General features: G+C 54.1%; 1 protein-coding gene across 2 annotated transcripts in view; it reads right to left on the bottom strand.

The window, feature by feature from the left end:
• Positions 1-22,807, bottom strand: part of BMP7 (bone morphogenetic protein 7) — an 89,157-nt gene that overhangs the window by 25,906 nt on the left and 40,444 nt on the right. For both annotated transcript variants that reach the window (XM_087445090.1, XM_004430245.3), the window contains exon 3: positions 6,914-7,062. In XM_087445090.1, the coding sequence (XP_087301216.1) occupies positions 6,914-7,062 (149 nt within the window). The remainder of the gene's footprint in view (positions 1-6,913; positions 7,063-22,807) is intronic.

Here is a 22,807-nt window from a genome sequence, read left to right as displayed (position 1 = left end):
TGCTGTAGGGTCCCGGGCTCTGCATCTGGATGGCCCAGCCGTGTACCCAGCAGGGGCTCATTAATTACACACCAGCCCCACAAGTCTGGTCCCTGGAGACCACATTCCTCGGAAGGCTTTTCAGCCAAGAGTGAGGGGCTGGAGTTAGAATATGTGGCAAAGCCCAGGTCTACTCCAGGAGGTGAGGGACTTTAGTCAAGTTGCTCGGCCTTCTCGGCCTCCATTTCCTCATCTGTAAGATGCTGGCGATAACAATCGTGCTACGTGGGCAGGGTCACTGTGAGAATTAAACACATCAACAACAACAACAGCAACAACAACAATATCCAGCACTGACGAGCATGGACAGGGCGCCAGGCCCAGGGTCCAGCATCCTGCATGAATTCACTCCTGTCTTGCTCCCCACCACAAAGTGCAGGTGACATTATTATGCCCGTGGAACAGGTGAAGAGACAAGACACCGAGAGGCTGCACCAGCTGTCCAGGATCGCGGAGGCTGTCTGGAGCAGCTGCCATCTGACCGTCGGGCTCCGCAGTCTGTGCAGGAGTGGCGAGCCTGTCCCCTTTCTGGTCCTGTACGGGAGCCCCGAGCACGGGGCCCGGCCTCAGCTCTCACCAGCACCTCCTGGACAGCCCCCTCGCCAGCCCTCCACTCCGGTGGGGCCAGAATGTGCCAGGTCCCCTCCATCAGGGCGCCTCTTCTCTCCTCTCCCACTCACTCCTGGGGGGACTTGGGGGTGGGGAGCGCAGCCTGTGTGGCTTGTGAGGGAGGGCCCCTCCTCTCTTCTGCACAAAGGGAAAGGCAAGCAGACACCAGCCCTCCTTCCTGCGGCGCCCAGTCCCTCACCCATGAGCAACGCTCCCCAGTGATTCCTGATGAGCCACAGGTGCCCGGGGAGTTTATGGGCTTCTCCCCCGCACAGCACGCCAGCAGGAGCAGGCCCCAGCTGTGCCGTCCCAGGGGTGACTAACAGGCAGGCCACAGCTGGAGGAAGAGGGAACAGACGCAGGCTTCCTGGGTGGTCTCGGGTGACGTTTGCAGACCCAGTGAGCACGCAGCCAAACACCAGGCTTCTGAAGGAAAGTCTGTGACATCTGTGGCCCCCTAGGCCAGAAGCACGCTCTCCCGGGTTACCGTCATCAACACGCCCATCGTGTGGGCGAGGACACTGGGGACCCCTCTCCATCCATGGCGCGAGTAGCCTGGTGGCTGCAAGATGCTGTCGAGAGTGAGGGCAAGGATAGGTGCTGTGCCCCTGACTCGGTGCCCCGTCTCCTCCTCTCCCTGATGGGGCCCTGGAAGCTGGGCATGGGGGCTCCCCCCGGGACTCGGCCCATCCAGGTGCCGTCTCACTGGGTTTACGCTAACGCCAGTAGGAGGTCCCGGGGCAGGGACCAGGCTGTCTCTACAGCTGGGCGCTGGCACACAGTAAATGCGCACTGGGCTGCCCAGCAAACGGACCCCAGAACCCACAGACTCCCCAGTAGGTTCTGCTGGCCTCTCACCAGTGTAGACATCTAACAGGAAGAGGTTTAGACCCAGGACCTGAATGGAGCCGGTCACCCCGGGTGCCGTCTTATTGACAGGGTACCCTAAGACGTGGGGCACGACAGAGTGTGGTCACGGGGCCAGGCCCAGAGGCGTCCATGGAGCGTTGAGAAAAGGCAGATTCCTGGGCCCTTCCTCAGGGACTCGCCGTCAGTGGGTCTGGGGATGGGAATCTGGGTGCTCCGCGTGCCTCCCGGGGGATTCTGAGGGACGCCATGCTGGAGAACCACCGTTGTAGAGAAAAAAGACTTTCACAGCCAGAAGCCCACGGTCTCAGAAATGCTGGGCTGGCTTGCTTCTTATCTCATCCCCAAAAGGCCCAGAAATCCACACACTCGATTGGCCGCTGCGCACTTTGCCCTTCCCCGACAGGCAAGCGGGTGATCCCTCCCTGACCCAGGCAGCCACACTGAACTTAGTGCTCACAGCGTCTGGACAAGCCGAGTCCCAGGGCGGCGACACCCAGGCCCCGCAGGGAGGGGAGGAGACCGGGTACCGAGTCAGAGGGGCAGCATCTAATCCTCGTCCCGACTCTCGGCAGTGTCCTGAGACCACTAGGTTACACTGTGCGTGGATGGAGGGGGGTCCCCAGGCCGCTGCCGGATACGGAGCCCCGGCACCTCTCAGGGGCCTCGGAGTCCCCCCCGCACCATGGGATGTTAGTGACAGCACTGACCTCACTGGGTGGTTGTGAGGATCACAGGAGACAATGGCACAAAGTGCTTACTCTGTGCTTAGCAGCTACCACGTGTGACGCAATTAAGCTCTTCCCTTGCATGAGCTCATCTAATCCTTCACAACCACCCTGGGAGGTGGAAACTATTATTAACCCCATTTCCCAGATGCGGGACATTAAGTGACTCACTCTGGGTCACAAGGCTGGAAGCAGCAGAGCTGGGATTTGAACCCAGGGAGTCTGGCTGGTTCCTCAGCCCAGGCTCTAACCATCAGGCTGCACCGCCTCAATAAATGTTATGCCTCATCCACAGCCTGGGGGAGCAGAAGCTGGAGGCAAAAGGGCACAAAGACCCTGACTTTGGGGAGAAAGATGATGGCCTGACGCTAGGGGAATCAAGTTGAGTGTCACTTAAGAGAAAAGCCAAATCTGGGCCACCCAAGTCAGCAGGGCAGGCAGGACAGAGACGCACAGGACCCAACGGGTCAAGCTGAGAGGTCTAGCCAATAACCACAAGTCCAGGGAAATGGTCACTCTGAAGAGAGGAATCAAGTCTACCTTAGCCTCAGTTTTACCTCGTCCCAGTATATTCCACAGGGGCTTTTAAGGAAAAATAAGAGTTGAATGATTCTATTGCCCAAAAAGTTAGGAATTCTTCTATGCTGTATTCCCCATCAGTAGATTCACAAATAAAGGCTCTGATAAGCCCTGCAGAGAAATCTGTTTCGTTTATCCAACCTAGCGTTTCTCACACTTAACTGATCACAAACTCCTTCCCTTTCCCCCGGGACACCCATTGACATTTCAAGGAACACAGTTTGAGAAATGCTGGTCTAGAGCAGGGGTTGAAAACTTTTTCTATAAATAATTTTTCTGAAAGTAATAAACATTTTCAGTTTTGTGGGCCATGGAATCTATGTTACAACTACTCGACTCTGCTGTCATAGTACAGAAGCTGGCCCAGACGATACATAAACCAATGAGTGTGGCTGTGTGTTGATGAGACTTGATGGACACTGAAATGTGTATTTCATATAATTTTACACATCAGGAAATATTCTTCTTTTGATTTTTATCGACCATTTAAAAATGTGAACACTATTCTTAGCTCACAGGCCCCCCCAAAACAGGCTGCAGGCTGAATTTGGTCCACCAGGCATAGTCTGCCAACCTGATGTAGAGCAATGGAAAACTCCAGTACCTTCTAGGACCCCCCTTAGGTGTCAGGGGCCTGGACAGGGAAGGGGGAGGGGCGGGGAGGTGGGAGGACCATCAGTAGAAAGAAGACCGGCCTGAAAACAAGACAAGTGTGGTCCTAAACTCTGTGGCCCCTCCCACACGGCACGTGGCCTTAGGCGAGTAATTCTGGTTTTCTGAAACTCAGGCGGAGGGGCAGCTCCAGACAAAGCAGTGGCCTCTGATAGGAAGGAAGAGTGAAGCCCAGGCACAGCAGGGAAAAGGCTATCAAGTTCAGCTACACTGTCTGAATCCACTTGGCAAAACCCAGCGTCAACCACGGTCAAAAGAAAAACTAAAAACTGGGAAAATAGTTGCTGCTCAAATCACAAGGGGCAAGTGTCCCTAAAATATAAAGAAGGAAAGAGCAACACCCCATCCGAACAAGGGCAGAGGCTGTGAACACACGGTGCGCGGGGGAGAGACCACAAAGGGCGCCTGGGAGAGGGCTCAGCCTCAAACACAAGAGAGAAAAGCAGGGCCGAACTGCAGGATCCCAGGTGTTACCGTCAGATTAGCCAAGATGGATGAGTTTGAGAACCGGTACCAATAGAGAAGGGGACACGGGTGCCCCCGTGTATTCCTGGTGAGGGTGTGAATGGAATGACCTCTAAGGAGGACCAATTGACAATATCCATCCAAACCACAGAAGGACAATGCCACTTTGAGGACTTGATCCCAGAGCTCACTCTCTCAGGCACAGTGACGCGTGCACCGAGGTTCCACTGCTGCCCTGCTCGTAAGAGCAGAAGACCAGAAGACACCTAGACATCCATCCAGGGGCTGGATGAGTCACTTTGGGGGTAATAACAACAACAATAACAATAACGGTAGCAGCAGCTCTCACAGGGCGTGTACTATGAGCCAGGTCCTGTTCTCAGCCCTTGCTACTCAAGGCAGGGTCCAGCGCCCAGCAGCCTCTGCATCCCCGGGGGGTGGTGGGAAATGCACGCCCGCCCCCTGATCCCCAGACCTGCTGAACCAGCGTCCGCATTTCACCCAGATGCCCAGGGGGCTGCATGCACATTAAGGCACTATTGTTAAACTCTGCCTGCTTAACTCATTTAATCTCAGAACAACCCAATGCCAGGCCCTCTTACTTTCTGTATGTTGGAGATGAGGAGCCGAGGCTCTGACAGGTACAGGGTCACACACAGGTGTAGGGTCACACGCAGGTACAGGGTCACACACAGGTACAGGGTCACACGCAGGTGTAGGGTCACACACAGGTACAGGGACACACACAGGTACAGGGTCACACAGGTACAGGGTCACATGCAGGTGTAGGGTCACACGCAGGTACAGGGACACACACAGGTACAGGGTCACACGCAGGTGTAGGGTCACACGCAGGTACAGGGACACACACAGGTGTAGGGTCACACAGGTACAGGGTCACATGCAGGTGTAGGGTCACACGCAGGTACAGGGACACACACAGGTGTAGGGTCACACAGGTACAGGGTCACACGCAGGTACAGGGTCACAGGCAGGTACAGGGTCACAGGCAGATACTGGGACACACACGGGTCACATGCAGGTACAGGGACACACACAGGTACAGGGTCACATGCAGGTGTAGGGTCACACGCAGTTACAGGGTCACACACAGGTGTAGGGTCACACACAGGTACAGGGTCACACGCATGTACAGGGTCACACACAGGTACAGGGTCACACACAGGTATGGGGTCACACACAGGTACAGGGTCACACACAGGTGTAGGGTCACACACAGGTATAGGGTCACACACAGGTATAGGGACACATGCAGGTACAGGGTCACACGCAGGTGTAGGGTCACGCAGGTGTAGGGTCACACGCAGGTGTAGGGTCACACACAGGTACAGGGTCACACGCAGGTACGGGGTCACATACAGATGTAGGGTCATACACAGTTACAGGGTCACATGCAGGTGTAGGGTCACACGCAGGTACAGGGTCACACGCAGGTGTAGGGTCACACGCAGGTGTAGGGTCATGCAGGTGTAGGGTCACACGCAGGTGTAGGGTCACACGCAGGTGTAGGGTCACGCAGGTACAGGGTCACACGCAGGTACAGGGTCACATACAGGTGTAGGGTCACACACAGGTACAGGGTCACACGCAGGTACAGGGTCACATACAGGTGTAGGGTCACACACAGGTACAGGGTCACACGCAGGTACAGGGTCACATACAGGTGTAGGGTCATACACAGTTACAGGGTCACACACAGGTGTAGGGTCACACGCAGGTAAAGGGTCACACACAGGTACAGGGTCACGCAGCAGAGCCACCCTCACACCACATGTTCACAAACACACAACAGCCTTTAAATGAATGAGGAAGCTCTTTAACAGCTGAAAAGGACCAACCTCCAAGCTAAGCTGTCAGGTGAGCAAACGCGGTGAAGAACGGTAGATACTACGCCGCTACTCATGGAAGGAGGAAAAAAAGGACAGCAGAATCTACACGGAGCTGCTTAAACACCCAGAGAGCATCTCTACAAAGACACGCGATAACATGGAAGGGGCAGCCGCCTCTGGGGGAGCGCAGCAGCTGGGGGAAGGAAGCCAGAGGGAAACGATTCACTGTCGCACACGCCTGTAACTTTTGGGTTTTGAGCCACGAGCATGTATTACCTATTCTAAAATAACTTTTTTTTCTTAAAACTGGTGTAAGAAAGAAGCTACAGACCCCCAAACCATCCCCACTTATTGAGAAATACGCTCTGGGGAGGGAGCAATCGGCACGGCAGGTCCGCCCTGCCTCCCCACTCGCCTTCCTGTCTGCCCTTCTAGAACAAGACAGACGCGCAGGGGGGTGAAAGGAGCTGGGGGGCAGGCGGACAGCGGATCCTCCAGTATGCGGTACTCACAACCACACCCAGACTCTTGGAAGGGGTGCAACGCCTTGCCCCAGTGCACTGGTCCTTACCCAAGGGCAACTGTGCCCTGCGGGGACATGTGCCAACATCTGGGGACACTTCCGGGTGTCACGACTGGGAGATGCTCCTGGCCTCTGGTGGGTAGAGGCCAGGGATGCTGTTAAACATCCCACAGCACACAGGACAGCCTAGAATGTCCTGCGTCCCGCGGTTGAGGAGCCACATCAGCACGTCCCAGCCGGTTACGTGTCCCAGCGTCACCCGGGGGTCCAGTGAAAGGCCAGGTGCTGTCCACACAGCAGGCCAAGGATGGGCAGAGATCCTGCATCTCTGACAGGGGGGTGCCACCCCTGCTGCTGGAGGCTCTGCCCAATCCAGCTGTGGCCAACTGTGGAATCGTCTCGTGCAGAGCAGGTGAGGCTGCTTTGGGTTTGGATCTAAAGGCTGGCATTGAGTACCACCTGGGCATGGGGCAGGGGAAGCCCGTTCTTGATGGAAACAAGCAGGAGTGCTGCTACGACCCTCCTTAAGTCCAGGATTGCAGCCACATCGGAATGAGCTGGGGTGGCGGCCAGGGACTTACCGCCCAAGGTCTCCACCGAGAGCTGCAGGCCCAGGTTGTGTCGCGGGTTGACCACCCAGTGGTTGCTGGTGGCCGTGATGTCGAACACCAGCCAGCCCTCCTCCGAGGCCCAGAGGGTACGGCTGTCGAGCAGGAACAGGTCCGACTCCCTGCAGAAGAGAAGGAGAGAGACGCGGGCTCCAGGTTAGCAGGTCACAGCTTGGTCAGCCACACTGATGGAGAGGAGCACTTTGTGGGGTGGGGGAGGCAGGAAGAGGCCCGCTGGTCCCCTAAAAGGGGGTTCATCAGACCAAGAGCCAGGCACGGAGACCCCTTAGTAGCTGTGGTAGGGAAAGGGAGTGCAGAAGAGGTGTAAAGAGACACACACAGGGGACAGGGAGCCACTACGAGGCAAACTCGCCCTTCAAACTAGTTAGGGGGGTGCCATAGGACAGAGTCCGGGAAGGCCAGTACTACGCAGCCTCCACGTGGCTGGAAGTCTTAGGGAACAGAAGTTCCCATTTGTTGGTTTATTCACCATTTGCCAGGCACTGTCCTGAGTGTTGTGCACACGTTATCTCATTCAATTCTCACAACCCTAAGTTGTAGGGATAGTATCATCTCCATTGAATACATGGTAAAACTGTGACTTGCCCAGGGTCATTTAGTCAGCAAGTTGCCAGGGTGGGGTTTGAGCCCAGGCAATCAAGCACCAGTCCAAAGGCTCTGCATTTCCATGCTATGCAACTTCTCCATGAGTCCACCAAGTGTTAGGAGGTGGACTCCTAGACCGACATTATTAATAGAGGTAGCCCTTTAATTCCCTCTTCCTCAGATTTTGCAATAGCAAAATGGATAAAACCACAGATGACCTTGTAGTGGATGGAGGATGGGTGGATGGGTGGATGGATGGATGGATGGATGGGTGGATGGATGGATGGATGGATGGGTGGATGGATGGATGGGTGGATGGGTAGACGGATGGATGGATGGATGGATGGATGGATGGATGGATGGATGGGTGGGTGGGTGGATGGATGGGTGGGTGGGTAGATGGATGGATGGGTGGGTGGATGGATGGGTGGGTGGATGGATGGGTGGGTGGATGGGTGGGTGGAGGAGTTGGTGGATGGGTGGATGGATTTTTACATTCCTAGATAGAAGAATTCTAGTATAAAAGGTATCATAATGTCTCCTTTGTACTTTTGACTATAAGGATTCAAAGTTTCAATATTTTGAATCCTTCAATAGTCAGTTAAAATATTTGAGCCCCTACGCTGTGGCAGGCGGTGATGAACAACACCCAGCCAGCCCCTGCCCTAGGGCACTGACTATCTCTATCGTACCTGGAGTGAGCTAACTTTTCTGGGAATTAAGGTGGATTTTCTCTGCTCACACACGAAGACATCAGATGTAGCAACTCTTTATTGAGCACTTACCACGTGCCAGGCCCTGGGCTGAAACGCCCGACCAGCATCATGTCACTGAGTCGTTACAATAACTCGATGAGGTGGGTAATACTGCCTGCGTGATTGTGCAGATCTCAAAACTGAGGCTCAGGGCCGGCCCCGTGGCTTAGCGGTTAAGTGCGCGCGCTCTGATGCTGGCGGCCCGGGTTCGGATCCCGGGAGCACCCCGAGGCACCACTTCTCCGTCCAACGCGAGGCCGAGTCCCACGTACAGCAACTAGAAGGATGTGAACCTATGACGTACAACTATCTACTGGGGCTTTGGGGGGAAAAAACTGAATAAATAAAAAAAATCTTTAAAAAAAAAAACTGAGGCTCAGGAAGGCAAAGTTATTCACCTGGGGTTACACTGCTGGGACACAGTCGAGGCAGGATTGGAACCCAACCAGGCTACCTGCACGCCCAAGCTTGCAACCAGACAAGAAGACAGTTCCTCTAGACACTACCTCTGCTCCGGTGTAGTCACCATTTCAGAGGCTTTGTCAAATCACTCTCACTGTAATGAAACCCATCAACCATCGGCTGGGGCCGAGGGGCTGGTCCCCCGTTAGGTAAGGCACACATCTCCTGCTGGCCCCGTCCCCAACTCTCCCTTCTAAACTACTGCCAACCATCCCCATTAACATTTCCTGTGTGGTTCGGAGACCTCCAAGTTTGCGAGTTCGCCAAATTTTAATTCTATTTCATGCCATAACACATTAGACAGTTACCAGGCACGGTAATATGTACAAGACTCACGAGAAGGCACGCAGGAGGCATAATCAGTTTATTAGTGTTTATGATAGCCAGCCTCTCAAATTTACTTTAACTTAGAACCCACTGGAAATGTTCTGGGAGATTAACAGGTCACACAGAGAAGCCTACACAGGGATGGTGAACCAGGCTCAGAGACAGACAGGAGCCAAGGCCGGTGTGAGGCTGCCTCACTAAGCACAGCTATCAATGGGGTGAACTTGAGCTGTATTTCCCTCCTTGCATCTCTCCATCCAAACGTCTGGGGGCAGAGAATCTAATCGGCCTGGCCAAGTCTGTGCCCAATCCCTGGCCTTGAGAGGGCAGGCAGGGCACTCTGTGGTGACGAACAGCATCACCAGGACAAGATGGAAACTGGAGTTATCCCCACCTACATCCCCCAAATCCCACTTTTTAAGTAATACTCAACAATCTCCAGAACCCACTTGAGAAAATGTTGGATTATATTATATTATGGGTGTGATGGAATATGACTTCTGATCTTATGACCAACAAAGTGTAGCCACAATACAAGACAGAACATTGTCTCCCAGCCAGGCACACTGAAGTCCCTTATGATCTGTAAGAAATGCACTCTCCTCTCTAACACAGAAAGATTACAGAAGCAAGGAAGGCTTTTCAGAGCCACAAAGGATTTTGAAGACCCTGAGTTTGACTTTCATGCCCAAACTGAATAAAAATAATGAGTCTATCTTTCACGACTCCTGCTTCTCCTCGGTGCCCTTTCAGAGGCAGTTTCCGAACTGGCCTGGGGGATGTCCACACAGATTTTAAACTTACAAACAAGAATTTCCTGCTGCCTTCTTCTCCAGTTTGCTTTGATGACTTTCCTGGCCATGGAGAACTATCAAGATTGTCAGTGAACCAGTTAGCTGTTCTCAACAATGACCAGATGAGAGAAGAAACACCACTCTGAATCACAACAACTCCCCTACTCAGTCAGGCTCCCAGGGCCCCTTAGGAAACATCCACACCACAGCACGGAAGTCACAAACCTGGAGTGACTTGCTGGAGAACTGTTGTTCGCAGGACAATGTGACCACGTATCTGGATAGGCCCTTGTGGACAGTAAAACAAGGAACAGTAACTTAGGGAACAGCATCAGCCTTTGAACAGTAAACGCCTTGCCAAACAACATTAAATGTTCTCTTATTACAGGCCATGGCACTGAGCATCAGATGTCACAGGCTGGTGTTGAGTCATCTGTGAATCAAAGTGGAGGCCCCGACTCCCCTCCCCCAGGTCAGAGTTCACAGTCCATTCCAGGGATGCTTGGAAGAGCAGACCTTCATCTGAAGGCATCGGGACAGGAGAGACTTGTGGAGGTGGGACGAGTGAGACGCTAACACAGGCTTTGCTTTCGGATCAAAGGCCCAGGCACAAGGTTGGCCCGCATGGAGGGGAAAAGGAGGAAACTATTCAGCAGCCAAGACCAGAGAGACAGGTGGGAAAGTGGGACTTTCTAGCTGCCACCTTCAGCATCTTATTAGAACACAATGGTTCTTACAACCAGGGGGAACTGAACAAGCCCTTTGTGAGATTTTTGTTTACCTTGAACATTCTGGCCTCCCTGACCCAGCCCAGGAGAGCAGAGGTGGGGAAGCCTCAGCGAAGGGCCCCGGGGAACCTAATTGTATTCCTGCACCTCTACCACTGCTGGAAACCTAGGTGCTTTCCTTAAATCAGTTTTCTGAATCTCCCCAACAGTAAGGTTACTGTTCCCATTTTATAGATGAGGAAAGTGGGGCTCAGAGAGGTAACACCAAGTGTCCACACCCATAGACCTTATATGTGACAGAACCAGGACACAGGACAGGAAGTCTGCCCAAAGAACCAGAGCACTTAACCCGTCACCTCCTTAATGCACCCTCTCACCAAGGGACAGGAGACACAGGAAGTTGTTGAACATGAATGATGCCTGTTATTGTCACAATATTGAGTGGGGCAGAGAGAATACCAGAAGGGATGAGATCCAGGTGGCAGGGAATGGAGAAGGCAGGTGGGTTAATCCAGCTAATTCCTGAGCCTTAGTTTGCTCCTCTGCAAAATGGGGATAATGCAATCTTCTTTGCCATGGGGGATAGCCAAGTGAAGATTAGCCTGGCAACAAATTCGGGCATCTCTAGAGTTACTGCAAGTCATGTAAGTGTTGGTGTACGCTCCCTGCTAGACTGTGGGAAATTCTAGGACAGGGGCTTTCTCTGTCTTGGCCCCAGTGTCATGTGACTCCCCAAGATCCACGAGTCAATAGACCACATATCCATTCAAAGATGTTCACTTTGACTCCAAAATTTTTCAGATGGTTGTGGTCGATTTTCTGCAAATATGGCCACCAACAATTCCTCCTATCTCTGTACCCACATGCAGCTCTCCCATAAATCAGTGGAGTCTGTTCCCCACCTCTGAAGTCTGGGCTGAGCACAGGACTTGCTGGGACCAGCAGGACCCGGGGGAAGGGAGGCCCTGCTGTGTCCAGGTCCAGGATGTAACAGGCTTAGCAGCTCCGCTTTGCTCTCTGGGAAGCTAGCCACTGGACTGAGAAATCTGACTACCACTTCAAGAGAGAGATCCCATGGAAGGGAAGGGGGCAGTGGCCGAGGAGGAGGGTCTATGAACAGAGGGAGAGAGAGAGACGAAGCCACCCCCCAGAGGAGGAGCCATCTTGGGCGTTCCAGCCCCAGCCAAGCTCCTGGCTTCATCAGTGACCACAGCAGACACCACAGAGCAGAACCAGCCGGCTGAGCCCTGCCTGAGTTCCTGAGCAGTAAAATGCTTATTGTTTTAGCCACTGCTTTGTGGGTGGCTTGTTCCCCACAGAGACAGGACCCAACAACAGTCACACTGTCTGTAACAGGAAAACTGAAAACTAACCATCCACTGAGAGGGACTTGTAAAAACTTACGGCACATCCAAGGACTGCATAGCTGCTCCAAAGGATGATATAAATCTATGCTTCTTGACAAGCGGGAAATGGGGTATTCAGCAAAAAGGTGTTATAAAACAGGTGTAGTACGTAAATGTCTGGGAAAAGCAAAGTGCTAAAAATGGTGGAAAAAAAAATAGAAAATCTGAGTCCTTCAATATGCATTAAAGATGGTTTTACACTGTATTTTTACCAAACCAACCAAATTATCAACAGATAATTCCTTCTTAAACGAATTGATCAAGAAAATGGAAGAGGGCATGTTACAAACCTATATTGTAAAGCTAATATGCCACTGATTCCAAAAATGGCTAAGCCCAACTTGAAGAGATATTTCTCTAAAGTTATACAAATGGCCAGTGAGCACATGAATAGATGGTCAACATCAGTAGCCATTAGGGAAATGACTAATCAAAACCATGATAAGATTGCACTTCACACCCACTAGGATGGCTAAAACCAAAAACATAGACAATAGCAAGTGTTGATGGAGGTGTGGAGAGATTAGATCCCTCCCACGCTGCCAGTGGGGATGGGAAATGGTGCAGCTACTGTGGAAAAGAGTCTGGCAGTTTTTCAAAAGGTGAAACAGAGAGTTACCATATGCCCCAGTAATTCTACTACTCAAGAGAAACAAAAATACATCCACACAAAATCTTATACACAAATGTTCACAGTAGCATTATTCATCATAGCCAAAAAAGTGAAAACAACCCAAATATCCATCAACTGGTAAATGGATAAACAAAATATTGTAAATCCATACAATGGAATATCATTTGGCAATATAAAAGAGTGAAGTATTGACATAGGCTACAACACGATGAACTTTGAAATCATTATGCTAAGTAAAAGAAGTCAGACACAAAAGACCACATATTGTATGATTCCATTTATACGAAATGTCCAGAAGAAGCAAATTTACAGAGACAGAAAGATTAGTATTTGCCAATAGCTGGGGTGGGGGAAAATGGGGGGAGGGTGGCTGCTAACAGGTATGGAGTTTCCTTTTGGGGTGATGAAGTGTTCTAACATTAAACAGTGGTGTTGGCTGCACAACTCTGAATATACTAAAAATCCCTGAATTATATACTTTACAAGGGGGAATTGTATGGGCTGTGAATTATATCTCAATAAAGCTATATTTTTAAAAATGGACGAGGCCAACATAAGCCCCAAATATAGAGCGTGGTGCCATTACAGTAACAGTATTTCTAAGGTTTACACACCTATGCATGAAGAGCCCATATACACACCCTCCAGAAGGATGCTGCTCCTCTCTGCACACGGACGTCAATATTGTCCCAATTCAGCAAGCTCCTTCTACTTCTGGAAGAAGCAAGATCCGTACAGGGCAACATATTTCCATATTCTACTTGATCTGCTGATTAAAGAAACAGCAGCAAGACTCAGAAAGTCAACCTCTCCCCTCCTGAAACCCAGGCTCCCCCAAAGCCAGCTCTCTGTGAGGTGTGAACCGCTGGTGACCCCAGCTCCGTGGTGGGGAGGGTGTTAATGTTTAACCACCAGCCCAGGGAGAGAATGCCACTGGGTTTGCGGGCTCCTCCTCCAGGAGACCCACGGGAACCGGCTGAAATCTAACCCACAGGGAGACGTGGGAGGAACCACAGCACCACCAGCTCTCAGCCCACCTTCCCCTGGAAAGTTCTACCACAATGGAAAAGTAGGTATTTTAAAATCTCCAACGTGAGAAGGTGGAAAGTCCTTTTTTTGCCCCCTGGCTCCTTAGAGACTATTTAGAGACTGTGATCTCAGGGGCCTTCACCCACAACCCACTCCCGGAGCAGTTAAGATTCCCGTGTGGGAGGCACCAGGGCCTCAGAGAGATGGTTAACGCTCTGTACAAACAGCTCCAGGGAAGATGGCCCAGAACTGGCACCACGGGGCCAGTCAGAAGTCTGAGGGCTCCCCCAGCCCCAGGGCACTCCAGGCAGGAGGCGGAGCCGCAGGAAACACGATTCCAGCCAGGTGGCCGGTGCCCACTGCCTCCCCTGGGATGTCCCTGTCCAGTCTCAGGCCCCAGTTTCACTCTCCCTCCGTCCTACCCTGCGGGACTGTGGCGGTGACGCCTCCTTCAGCCTCCTGCCAGTGGGCCCCAACGGTCCCGGGTCTTAAGAGCCAAACAGGACCTTGGAAATCTACTCCAGCTGCTTTAACTGTCTGCGCGGGAGACCAGATTTCTGTCTTGTGCACAGGCCGCTGGTGGCCGCGTGGGAATTAGGACTCAGTTCCGGCCCACTGTCTAGGGGGGCGTGATGGAAAACACTATTGTTGTCATAGCTGAGACCCCGCCTGACTCCCCGCTGCCCTCAGACACAGCCCATCACCTTCAGGGAGCAGAGGCCAGCCGGGTCACAGTCAAGGTCATCCGAGGTCTCTCCAGGAGGCCTGGCTGGTGGCTGGTGGCCTCAGCACCCCATCACCATGTCCCGGGCACCTACTGTGCTCCGAGCTCTGGAGTGACACTCTCACCTAATCCCTCCTCTTCCAACGAGGTCTGTGCAACCCCGATCCCCACTTTATCGATGAGACCACTGAGGAGCAGCGGAGTTAAGAAGCATCCTCGGCTAGTGAGCGGCAGGCCCCAGACGGGAAGTGACGTGCAGTACACGAGCCATCCTTCACATCAGCACCCCCCGCCAGGAAGGCCTCCCCGGGGTGGAGGAGGTGGAGAGAATCTGAGAGAATGTGGCTGGCCCAGTGCCAAGCGGCCCCCCATCAAAGAAAGGGAAATCAGCTTCAGATTATGTGGTAGGCGGAATAATACCCGCCCCAAGGATGTCCACATCCTAATCCCCAGAACCTGAGGATTTGTTCCCTCACCTGGCAAAAGCGACTTTGCCGATGCGATTAAGTGAGAGATTTTTGAGAAGGGAGATGATCCTAGATTATCCAGGTGGGCCCCGTGTAATCACAAGCGTCCTTATACGTGAAGGAAGGAGGCAGGAGAGTCGGAGAAGGAGGCGTGAGGCCAGAGGAGGGGTCAGCGCAGTGCGAGTGCTGGAAGGAGGCCACGGGCGGGGAGTGCAGCGGCCTCTGAAGCCGGAAACGGCAAGAGACCGGGTTCTCCCCGGAGCCTCCAGAAGGAAGGCAGCCCTGGGGACCCCTTGATACCAGCCCAGTGAGACCTGTTTCAGACTTCCGACCCCCAGAACCATAAGAGAACACATTTGTGTTGTTTGAAGCCACTAAGTTGGTGGTGATCTGTGGGAGCAGCAGCCAGAGGAACTAACAGAGTTCCACTCCTGAAAACCCCCCTGACACCTCCTGCGTCTCAGGCGCGAGGAACCGGAGACACGACAGCAGCTGGGGACAGAGCCCTGGGTTCAGGGGCCTGGAGGGCACCGCACAAGGGGCGTAATTAAACCCTGATTCGGTGGCGCAAAGGAGAGGAAGGGGTCCCCTAGGGGAGCAGGCGAAGGAAAGCACCAGACTTGGCTGCTGAGGGTGCTGGGGGAGGACGTTCCTCAGGAAGCGTCTCCCAAGGGAGGGCAGAGGGATGAGCAGGGCTACTGCAGCCAGAAGGGCTGGAAGGGTGTCCCAGCAGAGGGAACAGAAGGTGCAAAGCCTGATGAGAGAGGCCAGTGAGGACAGGGTGCAGGTGCGAGAAGAGCGGAGAGGTAGGTGATAAACGGAACCTGCAGGGCGTCTGGCCACAGGAAGGTTCTGGTCCTAAGAGAACTGGGAAGCTGGGAGGAGTTTAAGCAGGGGATGGAGATAACGGGCTTCACCACTAGCAGTGACCGGCAGACTCTCTCCCTCCCCCCTGCTCTGACTCTGACCCTCACCCTCACCCTCACCCTGCGGCTCTTTGGAAAACTGCGAGGCTGGACATTTTAAAACCCTGCATGTTATGAACTGCTGCTGGGCCTCCAGAACATTCCTCAGAAGACAAAGAGCAAGAGAGAGCACTTTCCCAGGCTAACATGATGTCATGGAGGGGAGCAGGCATGTTGCTGCTCGGGGTGAGTCAGGCTGGGAAGCCAGCAGCCCGCTGTGCACCTGGAGTCAGACCAGCGTGCAAACAGCAGCCCTGCGGGGACGCCGGGAAGCAGATCAAAGGAGCCCACGAGGAAGTCGGGCGAGGCCGCCGCGAGGCTCCCGGGCCCAGGGAGTGCCCCTCCTGAGCCCCAGGCTGCGGAGGACCCAGCCCAGGTCCCTGCACCCCACCTCGGGCTTCAGGGAATGCCCTGCCTTTCTACCCAGTCACCCCGACAGTCCCCGGCGTCCCTGGACGGGAAGATGAAGTCAGGGAGGTCTACGGCTTTTTTTAAACACACTTTCTTTCAGACTGCTCACATCCAGGAAGACTAAAATTAAGTCATTTGGGAAAAAGGTGGAAAAATACACAAAGAAGCCTGATCTCCTCCCACGGCCAGAGCATGAGTCGCCAGCCCACGGCTTCCCCAGCCCAGGACCATCCGTCTGTCTGTCTCTCTCCCTCCTCCCGTCCCCACCCCGCTGCCTGGCATTCACCAGAGGGTCAGGAACACTCCTGTCCAGAGTCCAGGAGGCCCGTGTTGCCAAAGTCAGGAAGCAAGTCAGCAGCTATTAAGGTCCGGGCCTCAGTTTCCCCATTTGCAAGATGAAGCCTGGGAGTTTATCAAGGTCTTGAAAACTGTCCCCCATTAATAGGATGCCCAGGAGAGGAAAATGAGGTCAGAAATCAAAAAGGCTCCGCGTTCACATAAGGTTGAGAAGCACCACATGATCCTTGCTCCTTAGAGATTTCATAACGCACATCAGCTCTTTAAGGCTCTAAGAAGTCCTGCTGCAAAGAAACTTCCACACTGGCAACGGAGTGTGATAAAGAGGCTCTCAAACTTGTGTGTACATGCGGATCTCAGGGGCAGGAGGTGGAGAGAGGGGAGGAGCACGGCTGAAAATGGAAGGTTCTTCCCTGTCAGGGATGCATCTACCAGCAGGAGAAAACAATCAGGAGGTCCGAGTGGAGCCCAGGATCCTCTTTGTGACGAAGTCCCCAGGTGGTCCTTGTGTCACACTTTGGTGGTCAGGGATGCAGGCATCAAAACACAAGGCTTTGTGTCCTAGGAAATTTATGGTAAAATCCCAGTGCAGTGACCCTGGGCAAGCCAACCTCTGTCCTTCAGGTTGTTTGTAAAGCGGGGATAACAATGAAGATGGTTCTAAGGCTGGATTAAATGGGACGGTGCAGTCAAGACGCCAGCACAGAGCCAGAGGCTCACGCTCCAGGCTGGAGCAGACCTCCCTCACAACCCCATCATTCTGACCCTGACTCAAGATGCAACGATCTCAGACCAGACCTGGCTCCGCGACACCCAGAGAGCTCGCCGAGTCCCACGATACCTGAGAGCAGGTGCTGCTGTCCCGTCACAGGTGGGAGGCTGAGGTTCAGGGAAGCCTGCAAGTGTTCCCACGCTGGAGGGAGGGCTGCCGCCTGGAGGAATCTCAGGGGTCCTCCTTCCCGATTCCTGCACCCCATTGCACATCCCCAGCCACCTGTGTGGGCGTTCAGAGCCCAAATCTGGACAGATAACTGGCCTGCCTTAAACCCTTTATTAGCTCTTACGATAAAAAGCCAAAATTCCTTAATGTGCTCCATAATACGGAAGCCTATGCAACTAATGGTCCAAAGTGGGGAACTTTTGTGAGAGAAGAGAGACACCATTAATAATCCCAGAGGGGCACACAGGGCCGTTTAACCACCCTACCTAGGAGGCCCTGGGTGGTCCGGCCCCCGGCCTCCCCAGCACTCCCTCCCACCCCACTCTCCTTCCGCCCGGCCCCAGTGTTCCAGCCACCCCAGCCTGCTTTCAGGCTCTCAGCCCACCACAGGCCTTTGCACATGCTGTTCCCACTGCCTGGAACACTGTGCCTTAATCTTTTACCTCCTTCACACTTGCTCGTCCTCAGCCCCCCCGGGAGGTGTCCACCGAAGCCCTAACAGGCGATTCCTCGTTAGACACCCTCCACGCCTCTCCTTCCCAGCACGCAGGCTGGGGTTTAGATTTGTTTGTACAACTTTGGGTTTTCCTCTTTCCCCATCAGATTTTAAGCTCCTTGTTGGCAAGAATCAGTCCTACTTTGCTCACCATTGTCGTCGCCCCAGCACCTAGCGAACAGCACAGCACATAGTAGGTCTCAAAAATATGCTGAATGGACGTGCTAGTACCTTTGGCGTGTTCTTACCAGCCAAGGAGGTTTTCTGGTGTCACTTTCTGTAGTTTGTGTTATTAAAAGAGGAAGAGTGAATGTTTTTGCAAATCACTCAGGTGCCTCCAGAACTGGACTTGCCCTGTGCCCACGGGAGCCCAGGCTGCCCGGTCACACACACCAGTCAGCCCCGGGCACCTCCACACACTCCCATAATCAGAGGGCTGCCAAGTCACCCAAGCCGACACCCGTGGGAGGCTGCCCGGTTGTTCGGGCTTCACCGCCTCCACCTCTGTGCCCTCGTCACTTCACCAGGGCCAGCCTCTTCATCCACACATGTCAGGGGGACCAGAGGCCACAGGCGGGAAGGGAGCCATGGCCGGGAAGAAAGCCAATCTCAAGTGTACTTTTGAACCCAACTCTTGTTCCCTCTTGCTTAAGATTCCAGGGTTTGGGCCCCAGAATTTCTGGAAAACTGGAGACTCTGTCATTCCAGTTCAACCCAGGTGCGATCCACACAGAAACCACACGAGGAACCACGCTGGTGACTTCAGGGCTCAGAGACTGTGATGAAACGTAGACTCTGGAGTCCCCCCAGAAAAACCAGACCCCATGGGGAACCCCGCGGATTCTCTGAAGCGGCCCTGGAAATCCCATGCTGCCGGGCAGCTGCGTGCGTCTGGCATCGCGGAGGTGGGCGGGCCAGAAGCCAGGGATGGGAGACTCATCTTTTGAGACTTTCCCTGCTTGCCCCATCTCCTCCAGCCTCCAGCTCCAGACCAAAATAGAAGGAGGTAAATGCAGCCTCTTTCACGCACACTCAAGGAATAAACAAACCAACACAAACATGGTGTTCCTGCCGGGGCATCTTTCCGCCCTCTTTTTTTAAAGAACCACAGGCTGTTTTAAGACTCCAAACCCAGCAGAAAAGCTAAGTGCAATGGGCAGAAAACGGAGAGAGGAAATGACCTTAACAGAGGAGTCTGCAGACAGAAGCAAGTGCCTCCGGTGATCGGCTCCAGGGTTTCCAAAAAGAAAGGCCAGGTCAGAACAGCTGGAGTGGGAGGGGGCGCCTGAGGCTTCGCTCTGACTGCGGATCCTTACACCAGAGCGCTGGCAAGGAACAGAGGAGGCCAAGGAAACGGCTCGCGCTCACAGAGCACTTGCTGGGCCAGGTGCCACGTGCGCCTCAAGCCACCAAACCTGCGACAGCCCTGCCAGGCGGATACTGTCATCTTCCGTCATATTTCGGGGACCCCCAGAAGCAGATCCTGAGACAAGGGCTTGAATGCAAGTAGTTTGCCTGAGAGGTGACCCCAGGAACCACCTGGAGGGGCAGGAAGTGAGGCAGGGATGGAAAGAAGCCCAAACAGGGTGCCGTGGGCATCTGGGGCTCACACCTGCCGGCCCTCTGGGACACGGCATGAACACAGCTCAGCGTGCTGCTCCCAAGCCGCGAGGAGGCTGGGGGCTGCTCCCGGGGCCTCGACTCCTCAGTGGGCTTCGCACATTCCCAGGGTCAGAGAAAGCCCTCGGGCAGGAAACGCCAGTGGTCAGGGCTAGCAGCATCCCTGGGGCTGGTCCAGCGGGCTTCCCCTCCCAGGTGCCACGCCCACGTCCCCTGTGAGCATCAGTGGATGTGCCTGGGGCTGGGATCCCTCCCCTCCATCCCAGAGCTTCTCAACCTGGGTCACTCCTGCCCCCAGGGGACAGGTGACAACATCTGGAGGCACTTTGGGTTGTCGCAACCTGGTGGTGTCATCTCGTGGGTAGAGGCCGGGGGTGCCGCTAAGCACCCACAGTGCACAGGGCACCCCACACACAGAACGATCAGCCCTGAAGGTCAGGAGTGCCCAGTTCAGAAACCTGCCTTGGACGATACTGACAGATGTGGAGGTATAGACACGTCAGTTCCCTGACCCCTGACTGGGGTACGGGGTGCCACTCTGTCTCCAGAAGCCCCTGCAGGAGGAGGGAGACAGAGCCACCCTCTGCAGGACTCCGTGTGCCACCGCCCCCTCGCCCAGCTGCCTGCCTTTACGGGCACCCTTCCCCCACGCTCCCACCTTTCCTGGAAACACTTTCTTATCTTTCACTCACACACAATCCTCATCTCAGGGTTCGGCCTCAGGGAACCCCGACCTGAGACCAGTGACCAGGGCTTCACTCAATGGCGACTTCACTCCACTGGCAGTTTCTGCGCGCGTGGGGGAGCTGCACTGAGGGTTCCGGCCCAGTCCGGTTCCGGGAGGGAGTGCTGCACTCCACGAGCAATACCTGCCTTGGGTCCGGAGGGGACTGGTGGGCTGCATGCTGGAAGGCAGGCCAGCTGTCAGCCTTCCTTCCTCCAGTCTCAGAGTGGCAAAGTGCAAAGCCCTGGGCATTGTGGAGGAATAGGGAGAAAATGGCAGTGACAGGGGCTGGCGATAGGAAGACAAAGGAAGAAGCAGTGTTGGAGGGACCTTGGGCTTCTACCAGATGCCCACTTCTGCCTGGCACGTGAATAGCCAAGCACTTCCCTATCATGGTTGGCTCCTCTAAAATGTTGTCCTCCAAGTGAGCCTGTCTTCCCCATCCTTACCGAGGTCACAGTTGAGCAGACACTCTTCTTCCCAGCTACAGATGACCGCTCGTGACCAAATTGAAAAATAGTCATTCTCTTTGTCTCCTGCCAAAAAGGCTAAAGCAATTACAGGCCCTGATATGAAACACAGATGTTAATACATTTGGAAAAATAGGCTCCTATAGGCGAGCAGAGGGCCAAGTATGAAGTGCTCTTGGAATTAAATCGCCGGATCAAGTTATACAGCCAGCCCCCAGGACTGAAGCCCGTTCTCCCAAAATTCATTCCCGTGTAGGGGGTGGGGGCCCCAGCACACACGCTGACATTTCCCCATGTGCAGACGAGAAACAGTCCACCCTTGGGTGCCCACTGGCACACAAGTTCTAAATAATATAATTATAATCATCAGAGGGAAACTTCCCTGAGATCGAAAAGTATTATAATTATGGGCAATTTTCACTTTTTGGAAATTGGGCTCAGATGCTGAAGGAAGATTGCAAACAAGGCATTCTCGGGTTTCAGTTCTGGAAGAGAAAACATGCTGGAAGGTCTGCTGGGAGGACCGGCCCACGGCTGGACATGCTGGGAGAGTGTGAGGCAGGGACCGCAGCTCCTTGGCCGGCGCTCACTCAGACAACAGGTACCTGCCGTGCACGTCCTCGTGCCAGGCACCATGCTGGTGCTGGAAACGCCTGGATGCAAGATGATCTGTCCACTCAGGAGGACCTCACTCCAGAAGAAGGCCTCATCATTCTTCCATCCACTCACACACACGTGTTCTACTGAGTGCCCACTGTGTGCCAGGCTCCGGGTACCAACGATACAACAGTGAGCAAAACAGAGCAAACTCCCGCCCTCACGGAGCGTCCACCCGTGCCCGCGCCCCAAGCAACCATCACGGTCACCGCAGCTCCACGCTGATCTTCGCTGAGGCCCATGCGGCTCTGCGAGGCTCCACAACCACCCAAGTTCACACAGCTTCCAAGTGGCGGCGCGAGAGGCGGATCCAGGTGTCCCCAAAGCCCCCCACCTTCACCTCCTCACGACACGGCGTTGCTGGGACAAGCTGGCAGGTCTTGTCTTCTCTCTCTCAGTTTCCTTGTGCAGAAAATACGATTTCTCCACCACTGCCCGATTACTAGGATTGCCATGAAGGGAATGGAAAATGTGTATCCGCCAGCCAAGGAAGAAAAACAAATGTGACGGGGGACCGATGCCAGCTCCTTTCCTTAATCCCTAACCTGGCAGGTGCCTCAGTCTCCTTGTCTGTAAAATGGGTGGGTGATGGTCCCTCCCTCGGGGGGGGGGGTGACAGGAAGTACTACAGAGTGTCTATTGCATGGTAAGTTCCCAGGACAATCAGCTCTGTCATCACCACTGCTCACGAAGGCAGCCATCTCCCCCCTCAGCTCAGGGAGCTGGCATTGAAAGGGAGGTATGTGACAACCTGAGCGTGCAGTTGACGTTGAGAATTTGGAAGGCATCGGCCCAACTGACGGAGATGCAAAGGGAGCAGGTCTGCAAGGGGGCGGCATGACCGCTTCATGGGGACATCTGCTCAACTTAACCTGCAGGGGCGTCACAAGTTAAGTCCACGTGCAGTGATCCCACGGGCTGGACGCAGAGGAAGCGCCTCATAAATGCTCCTCGTGTCATCATTCGCACTCTCCTCCCCTGGAGAGGCATCCGGGTCCTGTCCGCTCACCTCGGGGACCCTACACTGCCGCTCACCAGCACTGTCCCCAGGAGGGGAGCAGGACACGAGTCTCCACCCCATTGAACGGACGAAGTGACTCGTCCAAGGCCCCTCAGATCCTCAAAGGAGCAGGACAGAGCTGGGAGCAAGTCCACTCTGAGGAGCTAAAACTATCAGGGCCAAGGTGACACCAGGACCAATTGCATCAGAACTCTGGGGCTGGGGCCCAGCACCCGAAATTTTACTTATTACCTGGTTTGAATTCCTCGTCTAGTATGTGACCTTGGGAGGGTCACTGGACCACTCTGCTCCAGCGACCTCCTCCACAGATGGGAGAACACAGACTTTTCGAGGT

The sequence above is a fragment of the Ceratotherium simum genome, chromosome 21 (genome assembly GCF_057802395.1).
Source record: "Ceratotherium simum simum isolate JZ-2026a chromosome 21, ASM5780239v1, whole genome shotgun sequence".
NCBI lineage: Eukaryota > Metazoa > Chordata > Mammalia > Perissodactyla > Rhinocerotidae > Ceratotherium > Ceratotherium simum.
This window is presented reverse-complemented; position numbering and strand designations above follow the sequence as displayed.